The sequence below is a fragment of the Sciurus carolinensis genome, chromosome 3 (assembly GCF_902686445.1).
Source record: "Sciurus carolinensis chromosome 3, mSciCar1.2, whole genome shotgun sequence".
Taxonomy (NCBI): domain Eukaryota; kingdom Metazoa; phylum Chordata; class Mammalia; order Rodentia; family Sciuridae; genus Sciurus; species Sciurus carolinensis.
Genome location: NC_062215.1, coordinates 10875250 through 10893053, shown reverse-complemented (window position 1 = coordinate 10893053; position 17804 = coordinate 10875250). Strand labels below are relative to the sequence as shown.

Below are 17804 nucleotides of genomic sequence, written 5' to 3'. Positions count from 1 at the left end.
GTCATGGTTATAATAGTAGAAATAAATTATTACCACTAATAAACTTTGAACCATGCTCTTTCCTCTTTTTCTTCTAAAGTGAGATGTTCCTATATACTATCTTTGGTCTTTTCTGCCTAGTCATGTCTTGGACATTGCATTCAGCCTAGGAAACCTTCTGGGTATTGTTTAAATGCTCTCTCCAGTGCCCACCTCTTTGCTGCATTTCAGTCTTGCTTTTCTTCCTTTACCTGCAGCCCAGCAACTTGGCATATCAGACCTTCTAACTGTGAAATTTTCTCATTCCATTTCCAATTTCTGAGAGTTACAACATTTTCTCGTTCTCCTGGGCTCCAAAGCTGAATCATTTCCCACTCATTCTTTTCTTGAAGTCTCTTTTTCAAAGAGTTTTTTGGACTCCCATCATCAACTGAGGGCCTGGGGATTTGAACCCGGGCCTCTGTGCATCCTAGGCAAGCACCCTCCAACATGAGCTATCTCACTAGCTCTGAAGTCTCTTTTTCAAATGGTTGAAAATTTCTGCCTGTCGTATCATCATTATTTCTTGCCTCCAAAACCACCTTCTCTCTTCAACTTTTCAAGATGGGCCTTTATTATCTGTGTGTTCTGACTTCTATCAGTGTTACCCTAAACCACTGTTTTCATTTTTTCCAGTGTCAACTATTTCCAAACAATTTTGCATCACTGCCCAATTCAGTTCCTTGGCATTCTGTTCTGTCAATCAAATTCAATAAGTAAATGAATAAATCCTTAATAGCTTCTGAAGAGTCCAAACTTTTTAGTTCTATATATTCTAAAACTTATTTTAATTTTTGAGATATCCATGCTTCAATGAACTTAGAATTAAGAGTTTCTTTAGATTCTGCATGAATTTTCATACTCTGTACATTTTCCCTGCCTGAATTTCTAACCTTTGTTCTCCCCTTCACTTAATAAGTTCCATTCTCTCACACCAAGTTTAAATTCTCCCTGAACTCCTTCTTTGATGCCTCCAGTTTAACATAATCTATTTCCTACTAAATGCATTGTTCACAAATTTGTCTAATTTATTCATATTTAATGTTTATCTAACCACCCCTATGGCAGGTCATTACAACAGTTTGGAAGCTAAATGTCTCCCAAAGGTCCATGTGTGAAAGGCTTGGTACCCAGGGTAGCACTCTTGGGAGGCGGGAACCTTTAGGAGGTGGGGCCTCATACTCTGTCCTTAGGTCCACAGAGTACCCGAAAGGGAATTGTGGGACCTCAGTCTCTTCCTTTTCCTCTCCACTTACTGACTCAAGATGGAGGTGGTTTGCTCCACCACACCCTCCCTCCCACCATGACATGGCACCCTTGGACTGAAATCTCCAAAACTGTGAGCTAAAGTAAATTTTCCTCTTTGTAAATTGTCTGGTATTTCATTATAGTGATGGAAAGCTGTCTAATACAACTTTCACGACCTATTTATTTTAATATATGTGCAAATATTTAATAAGAGTAGTGTGTGAGAGTATTTATAAATATTTTGGATTTATAAATTTTAGTATAGAGCTGGGCTTATGCAAGGGAGTGGTATTCAGTGATGAGACTAAAGCTAAAGGGATGTGTGTAAAACTTCCTGTGGGCTTTAGATGCAGCTGTGACACTAAACCAGTGATGCACAGTGCCCCAAACTATAACACTGAAGTTCTGACACAGAGTCTGGTCCGTCCAGCAACATAATTCTAATTGAGTTTCCAGCCTGCTGGCCTGCCCTGTGGATTTACACTTGCCAGTCCTTTGGCAGTGGGGACAATTCCTTAAAATATATGCATGCATATACATGTTTATATACATATACATATGTACACACACAGACACATGCACACACACATACATATAAATGCACATGCATTCTATTGATTCCATTTCTGTGGAGCAGCTAAGAAATGAAAATTTTGTCATCTTTAGGACAGGACCAAAGTCCTAACATCCACATGTTTGCAAAGAACTATTTCAGCCCATTTTTATGAGCAAAATTTATGAAATTGCAAGAATCCCAACCTTTGTATGTTTTGATTATACATCCACATAAGCAATTAAGAATGTGTTTTTGTTGTTGTTGTTGTTTAAAAGACCTTCTGCAGTTATTGGAATTTATTTTGAGTACATTTTTTTCTTTCTGTTTTGCTTTCATATATATATATATATATATATATATATATATATATTTTGAGTGCACAGTTCAAACAAATCTAAAATATTCAGATACTCACGTGGTTAACAGGCTTTTTCTTTCTTTCTTTAACTTGAGGAAGCGAACTTTGGCTATTGCACAGAGCTGCTGCCTCCAGAGTGCCATGCCACTTGCTGTCTTCTTTGTCTCATGGAGGGAAGACAAAACTTGTTCCAGCTCAACAAGGTTTCCCATATCTTTTGCCCCATCACCTTGCAATGTTTCAATATCTAAAATGTAAGATAAATCATGTATAAGGTGCCATATTAATTGTACTTTTTTAGCTTTTCCTATGATCATCTTCTCAACCAAAGGTGCCAGATTTAGACTCCTGAGCTACGGGAAAAGACATCTAATTCATGGTATTATTAGAGCAACTGTTGAGTAAATGAGAGAGAAGCAAAAAATATTGACATAACAAAAGGAAATCTTGTGTCTTCTGAAAAAAATCCTTTGCAGGACTTCTTCTAGGGAAATCAATTGAAATGAACTCATAAGTAAATATTTGCATTGCAAGAGATAAACTATTTGTTACTTTCAACCAAAGCAAAAACGTACCTACCAGAGCTTCTGCTCTTGCCTCCGAGAACATAAAGACAATGCTAAGAGTATTTTTAATATAGCCATGGTTAAGAACTAAATAACAGTTCACTTATTTTGAGGAGAAACCTAGAGAAAACTGATAGACTTCTAGAAAGCTATAAAATATGTACATTAACAGTTCATTGCAAGGGCAGGAGACTTGCCTCATGCACATGAGGCCATGGTTTGGCTCCCAGCACCATAAAAATGTTACCTATATCCACTAAAAACATGTACCAAGCATATAACTTCAAAAAGAAATAAAAAGAGAAAAGGGGGAACTAAAAATATACTTGGTCAATGTGAAGAGCAGATAAGCCCCCACTCATTGACTGATACTGTGGCATCAGCAAAAGCCAAGCCTGGGATATATTCCTTGCCAAAGGTGAAGTTGTTATCAGCTTTGACTCTTAGCTATGATGCTAACACTTATCAGACATCCCAGGATAATGGGCTTCCTGGGTGCGGCAGAATGTTCCTAGTACTGCAACAGTAGGATAGTTGCAAAAAATGTTTCTAGCTCTATAATTTTTTAATTGCACAAAGAAGACTTAGACAACTCACAAGCCTTAAACAATTTACAATGCCCCTGTTTAACTTCCTGATTCTGAAGCCCTAGATAATAAACCTGTGGAGCTAACTCTGGGTCACTGTTCCTCCATCAGAGTGAAGTGTCCCACCTGACTCCAGTGTTACTTGATAATGTCTCTGTGTTTTTTTGGTCTCTATGTTTTTCTCTATCTTCAGTCACCCCTACTTGAGAATCCTTTGTTGATGCTGCACAGGTCATGGCAGGTCAACTTTTTAAAATATTAAAATGCACAGAAAGAATAAACAAGGTGACATGACAGTAAACCAAAATCAAGAAAATGTCTTAGAAGTCATCAGACAGGACAATACTTTGCAAGCAATGGCAATTAGACTGAAAGCAGATCTTTTAATGAAACAACTGAATCCTGCAACACTAGAATGATATATTTTAAAAGCTCAAGATAAGCAGGTATCAACGTAAATTTGAATTTTCTTTTCTCTATAGTACTTACATTCAGATAACATGATACAGCATATTATTGTTTATCTCATGAGGACTTAGTGTGGTACATCACTTTATTCCACAGAGGTACATTTCTTCTCTGCTTTAAGCTTTCCTAACCAGTACCAATAGATGCATATAATCTCTCCATTCAAAGCATATTTATAAGATAAAATATCACACAGGAAAATAATATTAAACTTTCTTTCCTTTCTTCCTCCCTCTCTACTTTTTCCCCCACCCCTTTCTTTCTTACTTTTTTACCTGATTCATCAATAGTTGATTTTCCTTCTAATTTCAGAAACACCTCATTCAAAGTTGTCATAGAAACACCATAATTCTCAATGCCTTCATTGGAACATCTATCAAGATCCCTGTAAAGGTCTAAAAATAGACAAAAAATAGATCAGAATATTCTAATTTATAATGACATTGATGATAATTATATTTATCAAAAAGAAAAAGCACTGATGATAGACCAAATACACTTCCACCAGAAACAAAATTGACTTAGAAGTTCCTTATTTCAAAAACATATCTATGTAGTGCATGTCTTCTTGAGTTCCAAAGTCAAATCTAAATGTATTTTTCTATTCTTTGAAAACTACAGTTTTTAAAAATAAATATATTCTATTTGGTGTACTTTTTAAAGCTTTATTTCTGTTATCTTATAGGGAATGCTTAATTTTAGGATCCTATTAACTAAAGAATATTTTCCAGGGGCTGGGGTTGTGGCTTAGTGGTAGAGTGCTCACCTAGCTTGCATGAGGCACTGAGTTCAATCCCGGCACCACATTAAAAAATAAATAAAATAAATAAATAAATAAATAAATAAATAAAATAAATAAACAAAATAAAGGTATTGTATCCATCTACAATTAAAAACAAATGCAAAAGAATTAATGTTTATGGAAACAAGTAACTGTCACAGAATCTTTCCTACTTTAAAAATGCATAAATTAAAGGAAAGGACAAAGTATGTACTATGTAATTCAAAGAAGCCACTCCCAGATTCATTCTCCCCCCCCCACCTCTCTCTCTCTCAGCTTCTGACCATGATATGAAAATTACACAGGAGTCTCGAAATAGGGTAATTCTTCATGAGGGATTAGCAGGTCCTTTTGAAAGATTGCAAAAAAAAAAAATGTTGGAAAAAAAAAGCTTCTATCTTGTGTGTTGCATAAAGAAAAATAGAGATGTATTTATGATTTCTAATGAGTTTTTAAACCTACCTAAGTTTGGTTTCTTTTTCAGTCTGTCTCTAATTGTTTATCATGTTTGGAATACATTTAATAAGCAATCAGATAAAACTGCGCTATGTGGTCCTCATAAAGACTTCTGTTTTCATAATGATCAGTATCTCAAAGACATTGCTGTGTACATCTGAGACTACCATTATCTCACTGGTTCTAAGATGAATATATTTCATTACCTTCCAACATAACTGAAATGAGGATGGATCATAAATTATTTTAATTGGTAGCATTGTACATTTATTTCTTTCTTAGAGGTGAATCCTAGTTAAGTATATCTTAGACCTGATGAAATGCCAGAGGCACTACATATCAATCCAGGTGCTTTACTTAAATTTCATATTTTAACAATATGTTTATTAAATCAGTTGATGATTATAACTCTGTCATTAGGACCACTGTCTGGTGCTGTGTTTCTTTATCGGTCGTGATGACGGCAAGCTTATTTGTTCGAGCATACAGCTATCGCCCCTGGATCTTCCTTTTCAGTGTTGGCAAATTCCCTGAACTCAATAAGGTAAACAAATATTTATAGGCTACAATTAAAAAAAAAAAAAGTCATCTACCTTGAACTCTTGGGAAATAAAACGGCTTATTGGGACAGCCAATAAAAGAGTGGTAACTGCATAGTCATCCAGGCTTTTATACTTGCAGCCAAGTTGTGAATTTTAGAATGATCAGGTGGACCATACTCATGTTCAATACCTTGGACTGCATTGTGATGTGGAGTTCATACACGCTAAACATTGTGTATAAATTCCTTTAGCACCTTCAATAGTCCACTGCAGTTTTCACAGATTCCCTTCCTGCCCTGACCACTCTCATTCATTCCTAAAACAAATTTCCCCCCAAATCCTAATTTTAGCTTGATGCTTTCCTCTTAATTGCACATGGTGCAACTTGAAGCATATTTATCTATGTGCCTTGGTTTACTCATAAATGACACAAGGATAATTTCATTGGCTGACAGAAGTGAACTTGGGACTGGAAATATTAAATAAGTTAATGCATAGTGACAGATATTTAGCAAGCTTTAAAACTAGTCATCATTCTTTATCAGCCCAGTTATTATCAGTAACACCATTCCCAAATCATTCTGTGGTCTCTACATTTTATTACCTGGGAATTTGCTGGTCCTTTCCAAAGGCAGAATATAGGTAAGTCTTTCTTCACTTTGTGTTGTTAATTTGGCATCAGGGATGTGCTGTTTAACCAGTGATGTTATGCTCTCTGGATCACACATTTCATTGAGATGCAAACTAATATTTAAAAAGAGTGGGCTAGAGTTATTTTTATCAAACACTATCTCTAAAAACACTTCCTATGTAGTTTGTGCTTGTTACTTCATTAATATTTATGAGACAAAAATGTAAAATTTACTAGAAGAGGAAAAACATAATAATACTGACATATTCAAAACTGTTTAATCTACACAACATGGCAGAGGAACTAGTGAAAGGGGAAGATGGGTTAGATAAGATATCTCAAAGACTGTCCGTTGGAGGAAGAGAGATTCAGCTAAATCCTGCCTGGGCTGGGGTGCAGGGTGGTGAGGTTTGATTTTGTCTCCATCTACTCAAAAATCCAACATTGAATTCTGCCTTCACAGTAAGGTATGAGTTCTGCAGACATCTGGACTTGGACACAGTAAAAAAAAAGAATGGAGGTAATTTGTAAAGTCACTAGGAACATGGGTCTAGCTGGGCACCATGGGGCACACCTATAATCCCCGTGGCTGAGAAGGCGAGGTAGGAGGATAACAAGTTCAAAGTTAGCCTCAGCAACTTAGCAAGACCCTGTTTCAAATGTCTCAAAATAAAAAAAAATAAAACAGGCTGGGGATGTGACTCAGTAGTTAAGCAACCCTAAGTTCAATCTCTGGTACAATAAAAAGAACATGGGTCTAATGTCATACTAATGCAGGTTCCAGATCTGCATCCAGGAAAGTGTTCAACATCTCTGAGCATCAGAGTTCTCATCTGTGAAATGAAATAACATTCAGTTTCTAAAAGAACTTCTAAAAACAAAAGAAAACACTGCATTTGAGATAGCACAGGGCCTTTCTTGGTAAACCCTCAATACATGTTATTTCATCATTTTGTGCAAAATTGACTAAATTGAAAGTTGGTATATCCTTTGATAAGACCATATAAAACTTCTTATTATATTTTTGAATTTTAGAAACCCCATTAGTCATATCCACTGAAATGTACTGAGGAGATAGAGCGATGCAAACATTGCAATAGACCAATTACATAAATCCAATATATCAATTAAAAAACACTATTCTGTGCTTAACATTATGAGGGATACCAAGTCAGAAGAACAATACCTTCCTTAAGGGAGCTTGGGATGGATCAGCAATATGAAGCAGTGTGTTATAGACAGGAAAGAGAGAACAGGTAAGTACTTCACACCTTGTCAAGTGCTCACTTAGCCTTAACTATAAAGTAGGTGTTGGTACTGCTATTTTATAAATGAAGCTATTGAGGATCAAGGAAGTTAAAAAATCACCTAAAGCAACAATTCAAAGCAGGACTTTCACGTTTTCAGAAAAGAGGATACTCAAGAAGGAGAAAACATTCAGAAATAGCCTTCAGAAATGGACAAGATTTGGACATAGTTAAAGGGGTTGGAGGAGGACATCTATCCAAGATGTCCTCCCTCAAGTAGAAGCAAGACAACTGTGCACATATCTGGAGGAGAGAGAGTGGCCCCCTTCAGGTGGAGGTACTGAGTCAACTCAGTTGTGACAAATGATAGCAATGGAATGGTAGTTTTGATCAAGTAAGCACTTAAAGCAATGGTGGGAGTAGTTTAACCCTGGGAGATGAAAAGCTTGAAATGATTTTTAAAGAAATATTGATACTTTAGTGGGAAGTAGAGTACATGAATCACACCACACTTATAATCTTGATCCAAGAATCCACCATTATAAACATGCAAGCCAGGTGAGTTATTAAAATTCTCAGTGTGTGACATTCTTACTTATCAAAGAAGAATGGCAGTAGCATAGCATTTTTTAGAGTTATTTGGAAGGTTAAGTATGATAATAGAAGTATTTTTTATTTAGGTTTCTTAGCAATCCCTAAAATGTAGCTAATGTTTAATAAATGGTAGGAATTACTTAATCATGACAGACAGAAAAGAAAGGTGGAGAAAATGAAGTCAGGGAGAATTGAGAGAAGGGTATTGAAACTGTCAAGATAAAAACAACTTCTGATAGATGATAAGATCAAGAGTTGAAACACCAGTAAATTACTCTTAGCAAGTGATAGGTTATGAAAATATTTTTCAAGTGTTTTATTTAAACCTAATAACTATCCTTATATTCTTAGTATCTACAACTACACATATCCTATATTCTAACTAAGAGGGCAGCGTGACCTGGTTCTAACTGAGCTCTCCTGAAGAGGGCTTGTGCAGCCTATTTTGACATGGTGATATTGAGTGCACCTGCCCCCAGCATTTTCCACATGTCCCCACCATTAAGAGCAGTACCTTAATTGGTAGCCAATGCCCCATCTCTTCTTCAGAAAGAGAGAAGAGCCCGCACACTTCAGCCTCCCATTGGATATAAAGACCTTCCTGTCTAGTTAGAAAGAACCAAAACATAAATCTTATCAAGGCATTGTTTCCTCACACTTCATAAAAGAGTAAATCCATTAACAAGTAATGCATTTTAGAAGCATGGCATACTAAAATAGATACATTCTAATTCTGCCATAGGTAAACCACGTCATCATCCAAGAACTGCAATGATAAATTATGGTAAATTATTTTCTAGCATAGTTAAAAAGTTACTACTATGTGTTGAAACAATTTGCTTCAAGTCAACTGGCATTTTACTGAATAAAACATAAAATACCTTAGAGAATATACCATATATTTTATAAGTCCCGCTGCTCTGCAACAGGATCAGTATACCTTCATGGGACAAAGCACTTTGGGACACAGACAAATGAGTGACAGCCAAATTCCCCTGTCTTGGCCCAGGTCAGTGAAACACAGCCAGGAGCATCTATTCATATTCCACATATGTCCCTAAATTCTCACTAAGATGAATGAAAGAAAAGTTAAAATTACCAGCCAGAATATCAGCCTCATCCATGAACTGGGTGCTGAAGACAATGACTCTATCTGATTTCCTCTCTTTCAAGAGAGTCCACATGCGGTGCCTTGAAAGAGGATCCAGTCCAGCTGTTGGTTCATCCAATAGCAAAACCTGGACAGTAAACAAAACTACAATAATTTTCCCCTTTAGGAAAAAAGAATCTTCTAAAAAGTACTGTATACTTGCAAAAGTATTGGGGAAATTTGCGCTAGTGTTTAATATTTCATTGTAAAAATTCCTTATATTTGTCATCTGCAAATCATTTGATCTAGGACAATAACTTCATAGTCTTCAATCTCATTTCACCAGCAACTTACCTGTGGATCTCCTAAAATGGCAATTCCAAAAGTCAGTTTCCTTTTTTGTCCACCACTTATATTTTGAGCAAGAATGTCTTGAATATTTTCCATCTCTAAGGCCTGTAAAACTCGTTGTACCTAATTACATAAAGAATATTTAATCCAAAACCCAAACTGTTTATTTTTAATACATTATCCATCCATCCTTTCTTTCCTTCCTTCCTTCCTTCCTTCCCTCCCTCCCCCTCTCTCCCTCCCTCCCTCCCTTACTCCCTCTTTCTTTCTTTCTTTCTTTCTTTCTTTCTTTCTTTCTTTCTTTCTTTCTTTCTTTCTTTCTTTCTCTCTCTCTCTCTCTCTCTCTCTCTCTCTCTCTCTCTCTTTCTTTCTTTCTTTCTTTCTTTCTTGGAATGAACCTAAGCATGCATTGCCACTGAGCCACACCCCTGGCCTTTTATTATTATTCTTTTATTTTTATTTATTTATTTAGATACACTAAGTTGCTGAGGGCCCTGCTAAATTGCTGAGGCTGGCTTTGAACTCCTACCTGTCTCCTGAGCCACTGGAATTATAGGCATGCACCATCATGTCCAGCTTTTTTGGTCTTTATAAAGAACCCTTTTGCCTAACCTTTAGGCAAAAAACAAATAACACAAGCCCATTTAGAGTTCTCTAGGCTAGCAATTTCGTTTCCATGGTGGTTGCGTGACAGACAACATATTCAGATACCTCTTGCTCCACTTCATGTGGCAGAATCCCTTTTATTTTAGCAAACAGCCTGAGGTTTTCTCTCACAGTGAGGAAGCCAAATTGTACATTGGATTGTGGACAAACTCCAGTGAGTTTGCTGACAGTTTCAAAATCAGCCATTTCTGAAAGTGTGTGGTTATAGATGGTGACGGAACCTGTAAGTAGAAGATAGAAAGTTGCCATCATGTTGCATTTAAAATACTTTACCATGGAAAAGAATGGATGCAAATTACTAGATTCAGTGAAACATAATTTTATGTATAATTACTACACAGTTGTCTGATTGAAAGGTAATGTTCTGAATAACATATGATCTAGCAGAAATTACTAACTGAATAACCATAGAGTTACTTAATTTAAAATGCACATATTAGAAGGTTACCATATAGTGTTTGGATTTATGTATACATTGTGGAATGTTTCGGGAAACTTCTAAAAGTTTTCTCTTAAACACCTGATGTGACACGTAGTTAATAAAACTACTGAAGCTAGCTGGTGAAAGGCTCAGGTAGTTCACTTGCCCCTGAGCTTGTCCTTGGATGACTGTCCTCTCACCTGACGTTGGGGCTGACAGTCCACTCAGTATGTTCAACAGCGTGGTTTTCCCAGCTCCACTGTGACCAAGGAGGGCAGTGATCTGGCCTTCGTATATGTCCAATCCCAGACCTGGCATGATTTCAGAAACATTACACTCCAAGCCTGCATAGTACCTTTGCAGTCTCTGAAATTTGTATATCATTTTCTCTCAACATAAATGTATTCAACTACCAATATTCAAAAGTAAATCAATCTTAAAGTTCTTCTTTTAAAAATTATGTCTCCTCTAATAAACATTTCACAAACATAGCATCATCAATCATAAGTCATTATGAACTTGACAATTTTTTGCATAAAAGCATTTTTATCCTTAAAGAGAGGCCAACTATTTAAATAGAGCTTTAGCCATCCCAGTGGCTCAGGAGGCTGAGGTGGGAGAGTTCAAAGCCAGGCTCAGCAAATAAGGCCCTAAGCAACTTAGTGAGACCCTATCTCTAAATAAAATATCAAAAGGTCTGGGCATGTGGCTCAGTGGTTAAGCATCTCTAGGTTCAATCTCTGATAGAAAAATATAAATAAATTTAAAAATTTTAAAAATAGCTTTAGGACTAGAGCATTTAATGAGTTGAAAATAAAGAATTTTTTGATGATATCATATATCTTTCACTCCCATACGATCTTCCTTTTTAAAATTGTTACAGGGTTTTCATTTACTTGAAAGGAAATATAATGTGTTGGAATGAAGGAGAATCATAATATCTAGATTATCTGTCCTTAATTTCTACCAAGGTGCTACGCAGTGAGGCACAGTCCCTGCATCCAACAGCCACATTGAACATAATTTTATTTTGTTACCTCTTAAGGCTTCTACTTTTTCATGTTTTCCTGTATATTCTTTTTTAAGATTTTTGATTCTGTAAAAAAAAAAAAGGAAATGTTTTGAGGAAGTTATATAGATGGACAGCAGCTGGATAAACCAAGTCTTTGAGTGTGTGAGAAAATCTGGGGTGGTTTTTCTTTCACAGAGTATTGCCAGAAACACCCAAAGCATCTTGTTAGAAGCAGCAGCCCAATCACCATAACTTGGACAGGGGTCACTATCACAAGGAAATATGACCCCCTGAGGGTTGTGACAGACTGGAGCTGAGGAGAGCCGGATGTGAAATCAATATTTAGGAGATACTATCGCCCTAGAAAAAGAAAAGAGCAGAGCATGATAACAGAAAGATCCGGGCTTTAAGGTCAAAACATCCTGGGTGAGGTTCCCGTTGTGTCACTTACGAGCTCCGTTGCAGACACTGTGCACCTAGACTTCCGGGATTCAGCAGCAGCAGGATGGGCTGACAATGTTAGCGATCACACAGGGCTGATTCGTAGGACAAATGAGATAGGACATGCAGAATGCACAAGGCTGGGGACAGAGTACACCTCCATGAGAAGGGAGGAAGAAGCCAAGGAAATAAAGTTTAAAGCAAAGACAGATTTTTTAAAAGAGTACATAGAAAATTTATGGGATGAGTCGAAGGGGTACCATAAGCCAGCCCCCGATTGTCCTGTATCATCGCAGTGAACCAGCAGGTGGGTTGTATTCGTCTGCTCAGTCTGCTATAACAGAACCCCACAGGCGAGTGCTTTAAAGATCAGACATTCACTTCTCACAGCTCTGAGTCTGGAAAGCCTGAGACAGACATACCCATTGACTTGGCTCCTGGTGGACTCTTTGCGGGAGTCTGCTTTCTTGTTGTGACCTCACATGGTGGGTGTGTGCCTCTCTGTGTTTCTTTCTTGCAAATATGCTGATCCCTTAATGAAGGCCCCCTCCCTCTAGGTCTCATCTAAACCTGATTAGTTCTGAAGGCCTCCATCTCCAAGTACCACTACTTCAGGGGTCAGGGTTTCCACCTCTGCAATTCAACTCACATCCAGTCCCATGCAGAGGTGACTGGAGAGGATGATCAGTGGCTGCCATAACTCTGAGTTGGGCACACAAGGGTTTATTCAAACTGTGACGTCTTAGGCAAGTTGCTTGGTTTTTTTTCCTAGCCTCTCTTTCCCCATCTTTTCTTTTTTCAGGGAATCATAAGTATCAGTTGTGTTTATTCCTTCGTTTCATCTAAGCAATACAAATGCTGGACTCTTTCCATAAGTTTTAATGGGATTTTACCTTGGTGTTTAGGTAGTAGATTCTAGATTAGATAGAGAAGCTCCTCTGTGGTTGGTATAATAATGCATTTTAATTGTCATTTTAATCTTCTGCCTTCTCTTCTGAGAGTTGATTGCGAGCCCTGCTGGCTTGGACTCTGAGGTAGAAGGACCTGGAGGTTCAGAGAGCTGTGAACTGATCTATTGGATGCAGTGCAGACTGCAGGAATAAAGCAGGACAGGCAGCCTTGGGTTTCCCTGCCGTGGACAAGAACCCCTGGACCATCCAGTCAGCGAGCCATGTGAGATTCTGCTTCCCATATCTCCACCCATTGCTAAAGATGATTTTTTTAGAGCAGAGGGCAAACTTGAAAACCTAAAATTCACAAGCCTTTACTATCCTTTTTCTTGCCTTCTGAGTACATCAAAACACCTTTTTCCTGTAATCAAGGGTTTCTATTACTGCTGTGATAGGACTGATTCTTCCCAGGCACTAGAAAGGACAGAGGTAGCAGCCTTCCAGCTTAGAGGGAGATCCCCTTGAGAACAGAGCAGCGCCTCGTGAGGCGTGAAGGGACACTCCTCTCCTGTCTGGTCATATTGGACCTGCCGTTTTAGAAAATAAACACTTAGGGACTGTAAGTTTCATAAAGGTTTCGAGTTTAAATAGATTAGTGGATGACATAGATCAAAAAAGCTTTATTGAGGAGATGAAAGCAACATTGAATGATGGACAAAATTTGAGTACAGATCTTAAGGATTTCTAGCTGTTTGGAAGTCAAAGCAACCAGCACTGAATGAAGCATGTGCATCGCCTCCAAGGCAAGGGGTGCCTGGGGCTAGTCACCTCCCTTCTCACATTCCCTCCCTACCCCTCAGGAATCTCTCTCCCCTTTTCTGTATGACCTGTCTTTTTTTGTTTGTTTGTTTGTTTTTTTTTTTTTTTTTGTTTTTTTTCTTTTTTTCTTTCCTTCATCTTATCAGCTAGGAAGGGAAGAAGAAAAAGACAAAGTGTATCACGGATAAGAGGAGGTGAGATTAACAAGGGGGGTGGTGGCATTGTCTATCACAAAGAGAGCAGCCGAGAGGACAGAAGAAATATGACTAGGAGACAGTGGCAGTTGTTGCTATACCGTAAGATATTAGTAAATATGAAGACTGAGAATGCAAGGAAATAAAGTGCTCTTAAGGGTGAGAGCAGCCTTTCAGGAGCACAGCCGGCTGGAGTAGATCGGGACAAGGGGCATTGTGTCGCCGAGTAGATTCCTGGTCTCTGACCTGTTCTCCATTGCTCCAACATGTGATTTATTTGTTACCTGATGGCTTCTTTCCCATGAAATTCTGGAGACACGGGTTCGAAAGAGTCATCCCATGAAGGGTCAGAAGGTGTTTCATTCTCAAGGATCGTGTGATCAGCTCTTTGGTGTTGAAACCAAAACGAAGACTTCAGGAAAAACCAGGGAGAATGACGATGTCCATATCTGTCTATATTGGCAGGATGCAATTTAATATCAGGTCAGTTACTGTATCAAAGAACACAGTCCCCCTGGGACAGAGCGTCAGTGCTTGGGCCCCTTTGACAGTAAACCTGAACCCACATTATCACCTTAGGCTATCATGGTTGCAAATTTGCTTTCTGACATATATAGAACAATGAAGAAAAGTTAAATGGAATGTTACTATCTGATACAATGTTTCAAGTACGAGAAGAATGTAGCAAAGATCCTCATAGTAGCGTGAGATGTTTCCAGAAATTTAAATCTGATGTTAAGAACAACTTCCTCTGGAGACTAAGGCAGGAGGATTCAGAGTTCAAAACTAGCCTCAGCAAAAGGGAGGTGCTAAACAACTTTTATTTAAGACCCTGTCTCTAAATAAAATACAAAATATGGCTGGGGATGTGACTCAGTGGTCAAGTGCCCCTGAGTTCAATCCCCGGTACTCCTCGCAGCCCGCAAAAAAAGAACAACTTCCCCTTGGATTTAGCAGACACAGAATGTGTTTGCCAGAGTCCCTGGCTATGGAGAGATATAGACCTTGTGTCATTATGCCAGTGGTATTTTGTCAAGTCAGTGACAGATACATCTACAAGATAAGCTATCTCAGAGAACCTGGAGGAAACAACAGAAGTAGGTGCAACTTTTTAAAAATAAAACAAATGGAGCAAATGTATATTAAGAATGAAAAAAATGAAGAGCTTCCTTGTAGTGATTCTCATCAAGATAAGAGTAGCTTTTGCTCATCATTAGTCTTGGCAGGAATAGAGTAGGAAAAGAACTAAGAAATGCTAATAAAGGACAGAGAAGAACTTAATGAGTTCTGGAAGTGTTCACGGACAAGATGGATGATTTGGTTAAGCACACTTGTGAATTAACTTTTATGTGCTTTGCAAATTGATTCTACCACCTGTATTTTGCTGGCTTCATTGCTTTTAAAGGGGAGGAGGTAGAATATACTGACTGGTTTTGAAATACATTTTTTCCATACCAATAAAGTATGAATCCAGATTAAGTATCGTGATGGTGAAATTACCAGTCTCCTTTATTTACCTACTGAGTAATGAAATCTTTCAAGAAATCGTCAATATCAAGCCTTCTTCATTTTCACAGTCTATTATAAAGTTTTAGAAATTCCAACCCGAAAGAGAATTCAGAATTAATCTGAACAAAACAGTGTGTGCAGAATGAATTTCAACAGGAGAGTCATAGCTTCAAGGGATGGAAAATATACCATCCCCAAAAGCCAGAGATTTAAGGTATGGAGATCTCAAGGGTAAGAAACAACCACTTCAAACTGAGTTGGAATTAACTCCTTATTTCCCCAGTCTTTTGGTGTTCTTAAATTCTCTTTTAGACAGAGTGCAGCTGTTGTAAAATGACAGCCATTGTTTCCAATTTGACTCTTGGAGTTATTGTTAAAAACATGATGGTCAACCTAATGGTTCTGCCGTTACCTTTGAATGTTATCATCTAGGATGGTGTATTAAATTTTATTTTAAAAATATAAAGTTACCTAAACACCATCTATGTATCCTTCCTACTTTAAGGATAAAGAAAGGACTTTTACTGTCACATGCGTTCATGAAGTCCAGATGCAACACATCTTCTATTTTTTCTGATCACTTAATTCAGTAACCTTGTCGAAGTCCACATGAGGTTTTCTGGAATAATTTTATTCCAATGAATTCAAGTTAGATGCCACTTCTTGAAACTTCCCTCTCAATAGAGTTTACAAACTATCTCTACTTTCTACAAAAATATTCCCCAAGACGATTTTCAAACTCATTAAGTCATAGCTAGCAAAATATACTTTCCTTCTCTTTGGAAAAGAAGGGCATCCATGGGCTCTCACAATACCTCTTTTGAAAACCATGTTTTCTTCAGAATTACTGGAAGTGGTTTGGCAATCTCTCCTTCAGTTACTTACAGTAACCTGAATTTTAAAGATCTGTCAATGGTTGATGGAGTTTTATTCAGCCATAAAGAAGAATGCAGGAAAATAGATAGAACTTGAAAGCATTATGTTAAGCGAAATAAGTCAAACTCAGAAAATCAAGGATTGTATATTTTACCTCATAAGGGGAAGCAAGAGACAAAAGGTGGAGGGGGAGTTGATCTCATGGAAATAGAAGGGAGATCAGTAGAAGAGAAGAAGGGGAACAGCAGGAAGGAGGAAGAAAGGGAAAGGGAAGGTACTGTGAAACAAAATTGATCAAATTACATTCCTGTAATGGGTATATACGATTATGTAATAGTGACTTACACTATTGTGTATAATTATAATGCAACAATAAAAAAGTAAAAAAAAAAAAGAAAGAAAAAACTTAAGATGTGTCAATGCAAAATAACCTCATTTAGGGTAACTGAACATCTGGGTATTCCCTTCCTACACAAATTATCTAAAGTTTATCCTTACAATGTTCTATCACACCATGTAATCTACAATGCACTATTAAAGTTAGCAATGTTTCGAAAGTTAATGGGGCAATTATAGTGTCTTCGAATTTTTATTTTCCAAATTATTTCACTTGCAGAATTTTTTCATATGCCAGAATTATATGTATTATTATCCTGTTTTCACTTTGTCTTTTAAAACTTTTCATCCTGTTTTATTAAAATATTTTGCATTCATTTCTAAATTTCTACTTATTATTGCTTTTATATATTTCAAATTTTTGTTGATCTTGGTCAGGCTAAATATGTTCTCTTCTATTTTTAGGGTGAAAAAATCTTTTTATTAGCATATATCAATATTGGATGTTAATCAAATTTTAGTTTGTATGGATTAAGATAATGACATTTTCTTTAATTTGTTAAGATAAATTCTATTGCTGGAATAAATTCCACTTGGTTATTATACAGTAAGCACATAAATCATTGTTGAAGTATATTTGTTTCTGTTCATTGTGATTTTACAACCAAACAAATCTGAGATCTATGCATTTCTTTTTTTTAACAATTTTTGCATTAACAGTATAAGTATCCATAATCTCTCGCAAATGCCTCTTTTAAAAAAGGAACAGCCTACAGAGTTAAACAAGAGCCAAGACTTAGATAGTAATTCTACATACATAGTATCGAATATTATCTTATTTTAGAACTTTTGAAAAAAAAAGTTAGATAATTTATGTATAGTACATTGTAGACAGTTATTTTAAATAAATGTGATTAATGACATTGTGTTGAATTAAAATCATGCTTCTACTTACTGGGCAAAATTTTGTCCAAATATAATGTCAATACCAAATAGAGAAGAGCATCAAAGACCAACATGAAGAGAGTAGCTATTATTAGGTTTGAGTAGTTTGAAGAATCCGAATGGACATTAGAATTCACGTCGTAGTCCAAATGTATAAGCTGGGAAAAGATAGGTAGAATTTTAAAATGATTAGCATAGCATT

General features: G+C 36.9%; 1 protein-coding gene across 2 annotated transcripts in view; it reads right to left on the bottom strand.

Annotated features, from left to right (window-relative positions):
- Abca9 (ATP binding cassette subfamily A member 9) overlaps nucleotides 1-17804 on the bottom strand; it is a 59981-nt gene that overhangs the window by 27484 nt on the left and 14693 nt on the right. For both annotated transcript variants that reach the window (XM_047546818.1, XM_047546820.1), the window contains 11 exons: nucleotides 17613-17760; nucleotides 14221-14389; nucleotides 11618-11676; nucleotides 10781-10891; nucleotides 10205-10380; nucleotides 9497-9616; nucleotides 9152-9290; nucleotides 8567-8657; nucleotides 6185-6324; nucleotides 4077-4196; nucleotides 2238-2427 (listed from right to left, as the gene is read on the bottom strand). In XM_047546818.1, the coding sequence (XP_047402774.1) occupies nucleotides 2238-2427; nucleotides 4077-4196; nucleotides 6185-6324; nucleotides 8567-8657; nucleotides 9152-9290; nucleotides 9497-9616; nucleotides 10205-10380; nucleotides 10781-10891; nucleotides 11618-11676; nucleotides 14221-14389; nucleotides 17613-17760 (1463 nt within the window). The remainder of the gene's footprint in view (nucleotides 1-2237; nucleotides 2428-4076; nucleotides 4197-6184; nucleotides 6325-8566; nucleotides 8658-9151; nucleotides 9291-9496; nucleotides 9617-10204; nucleotides 10381-10780; nucleotides 10892-11617; nucleotides 11677-14220; nucleotides 14390-17612; nucleotides 17761-17804) is intronic.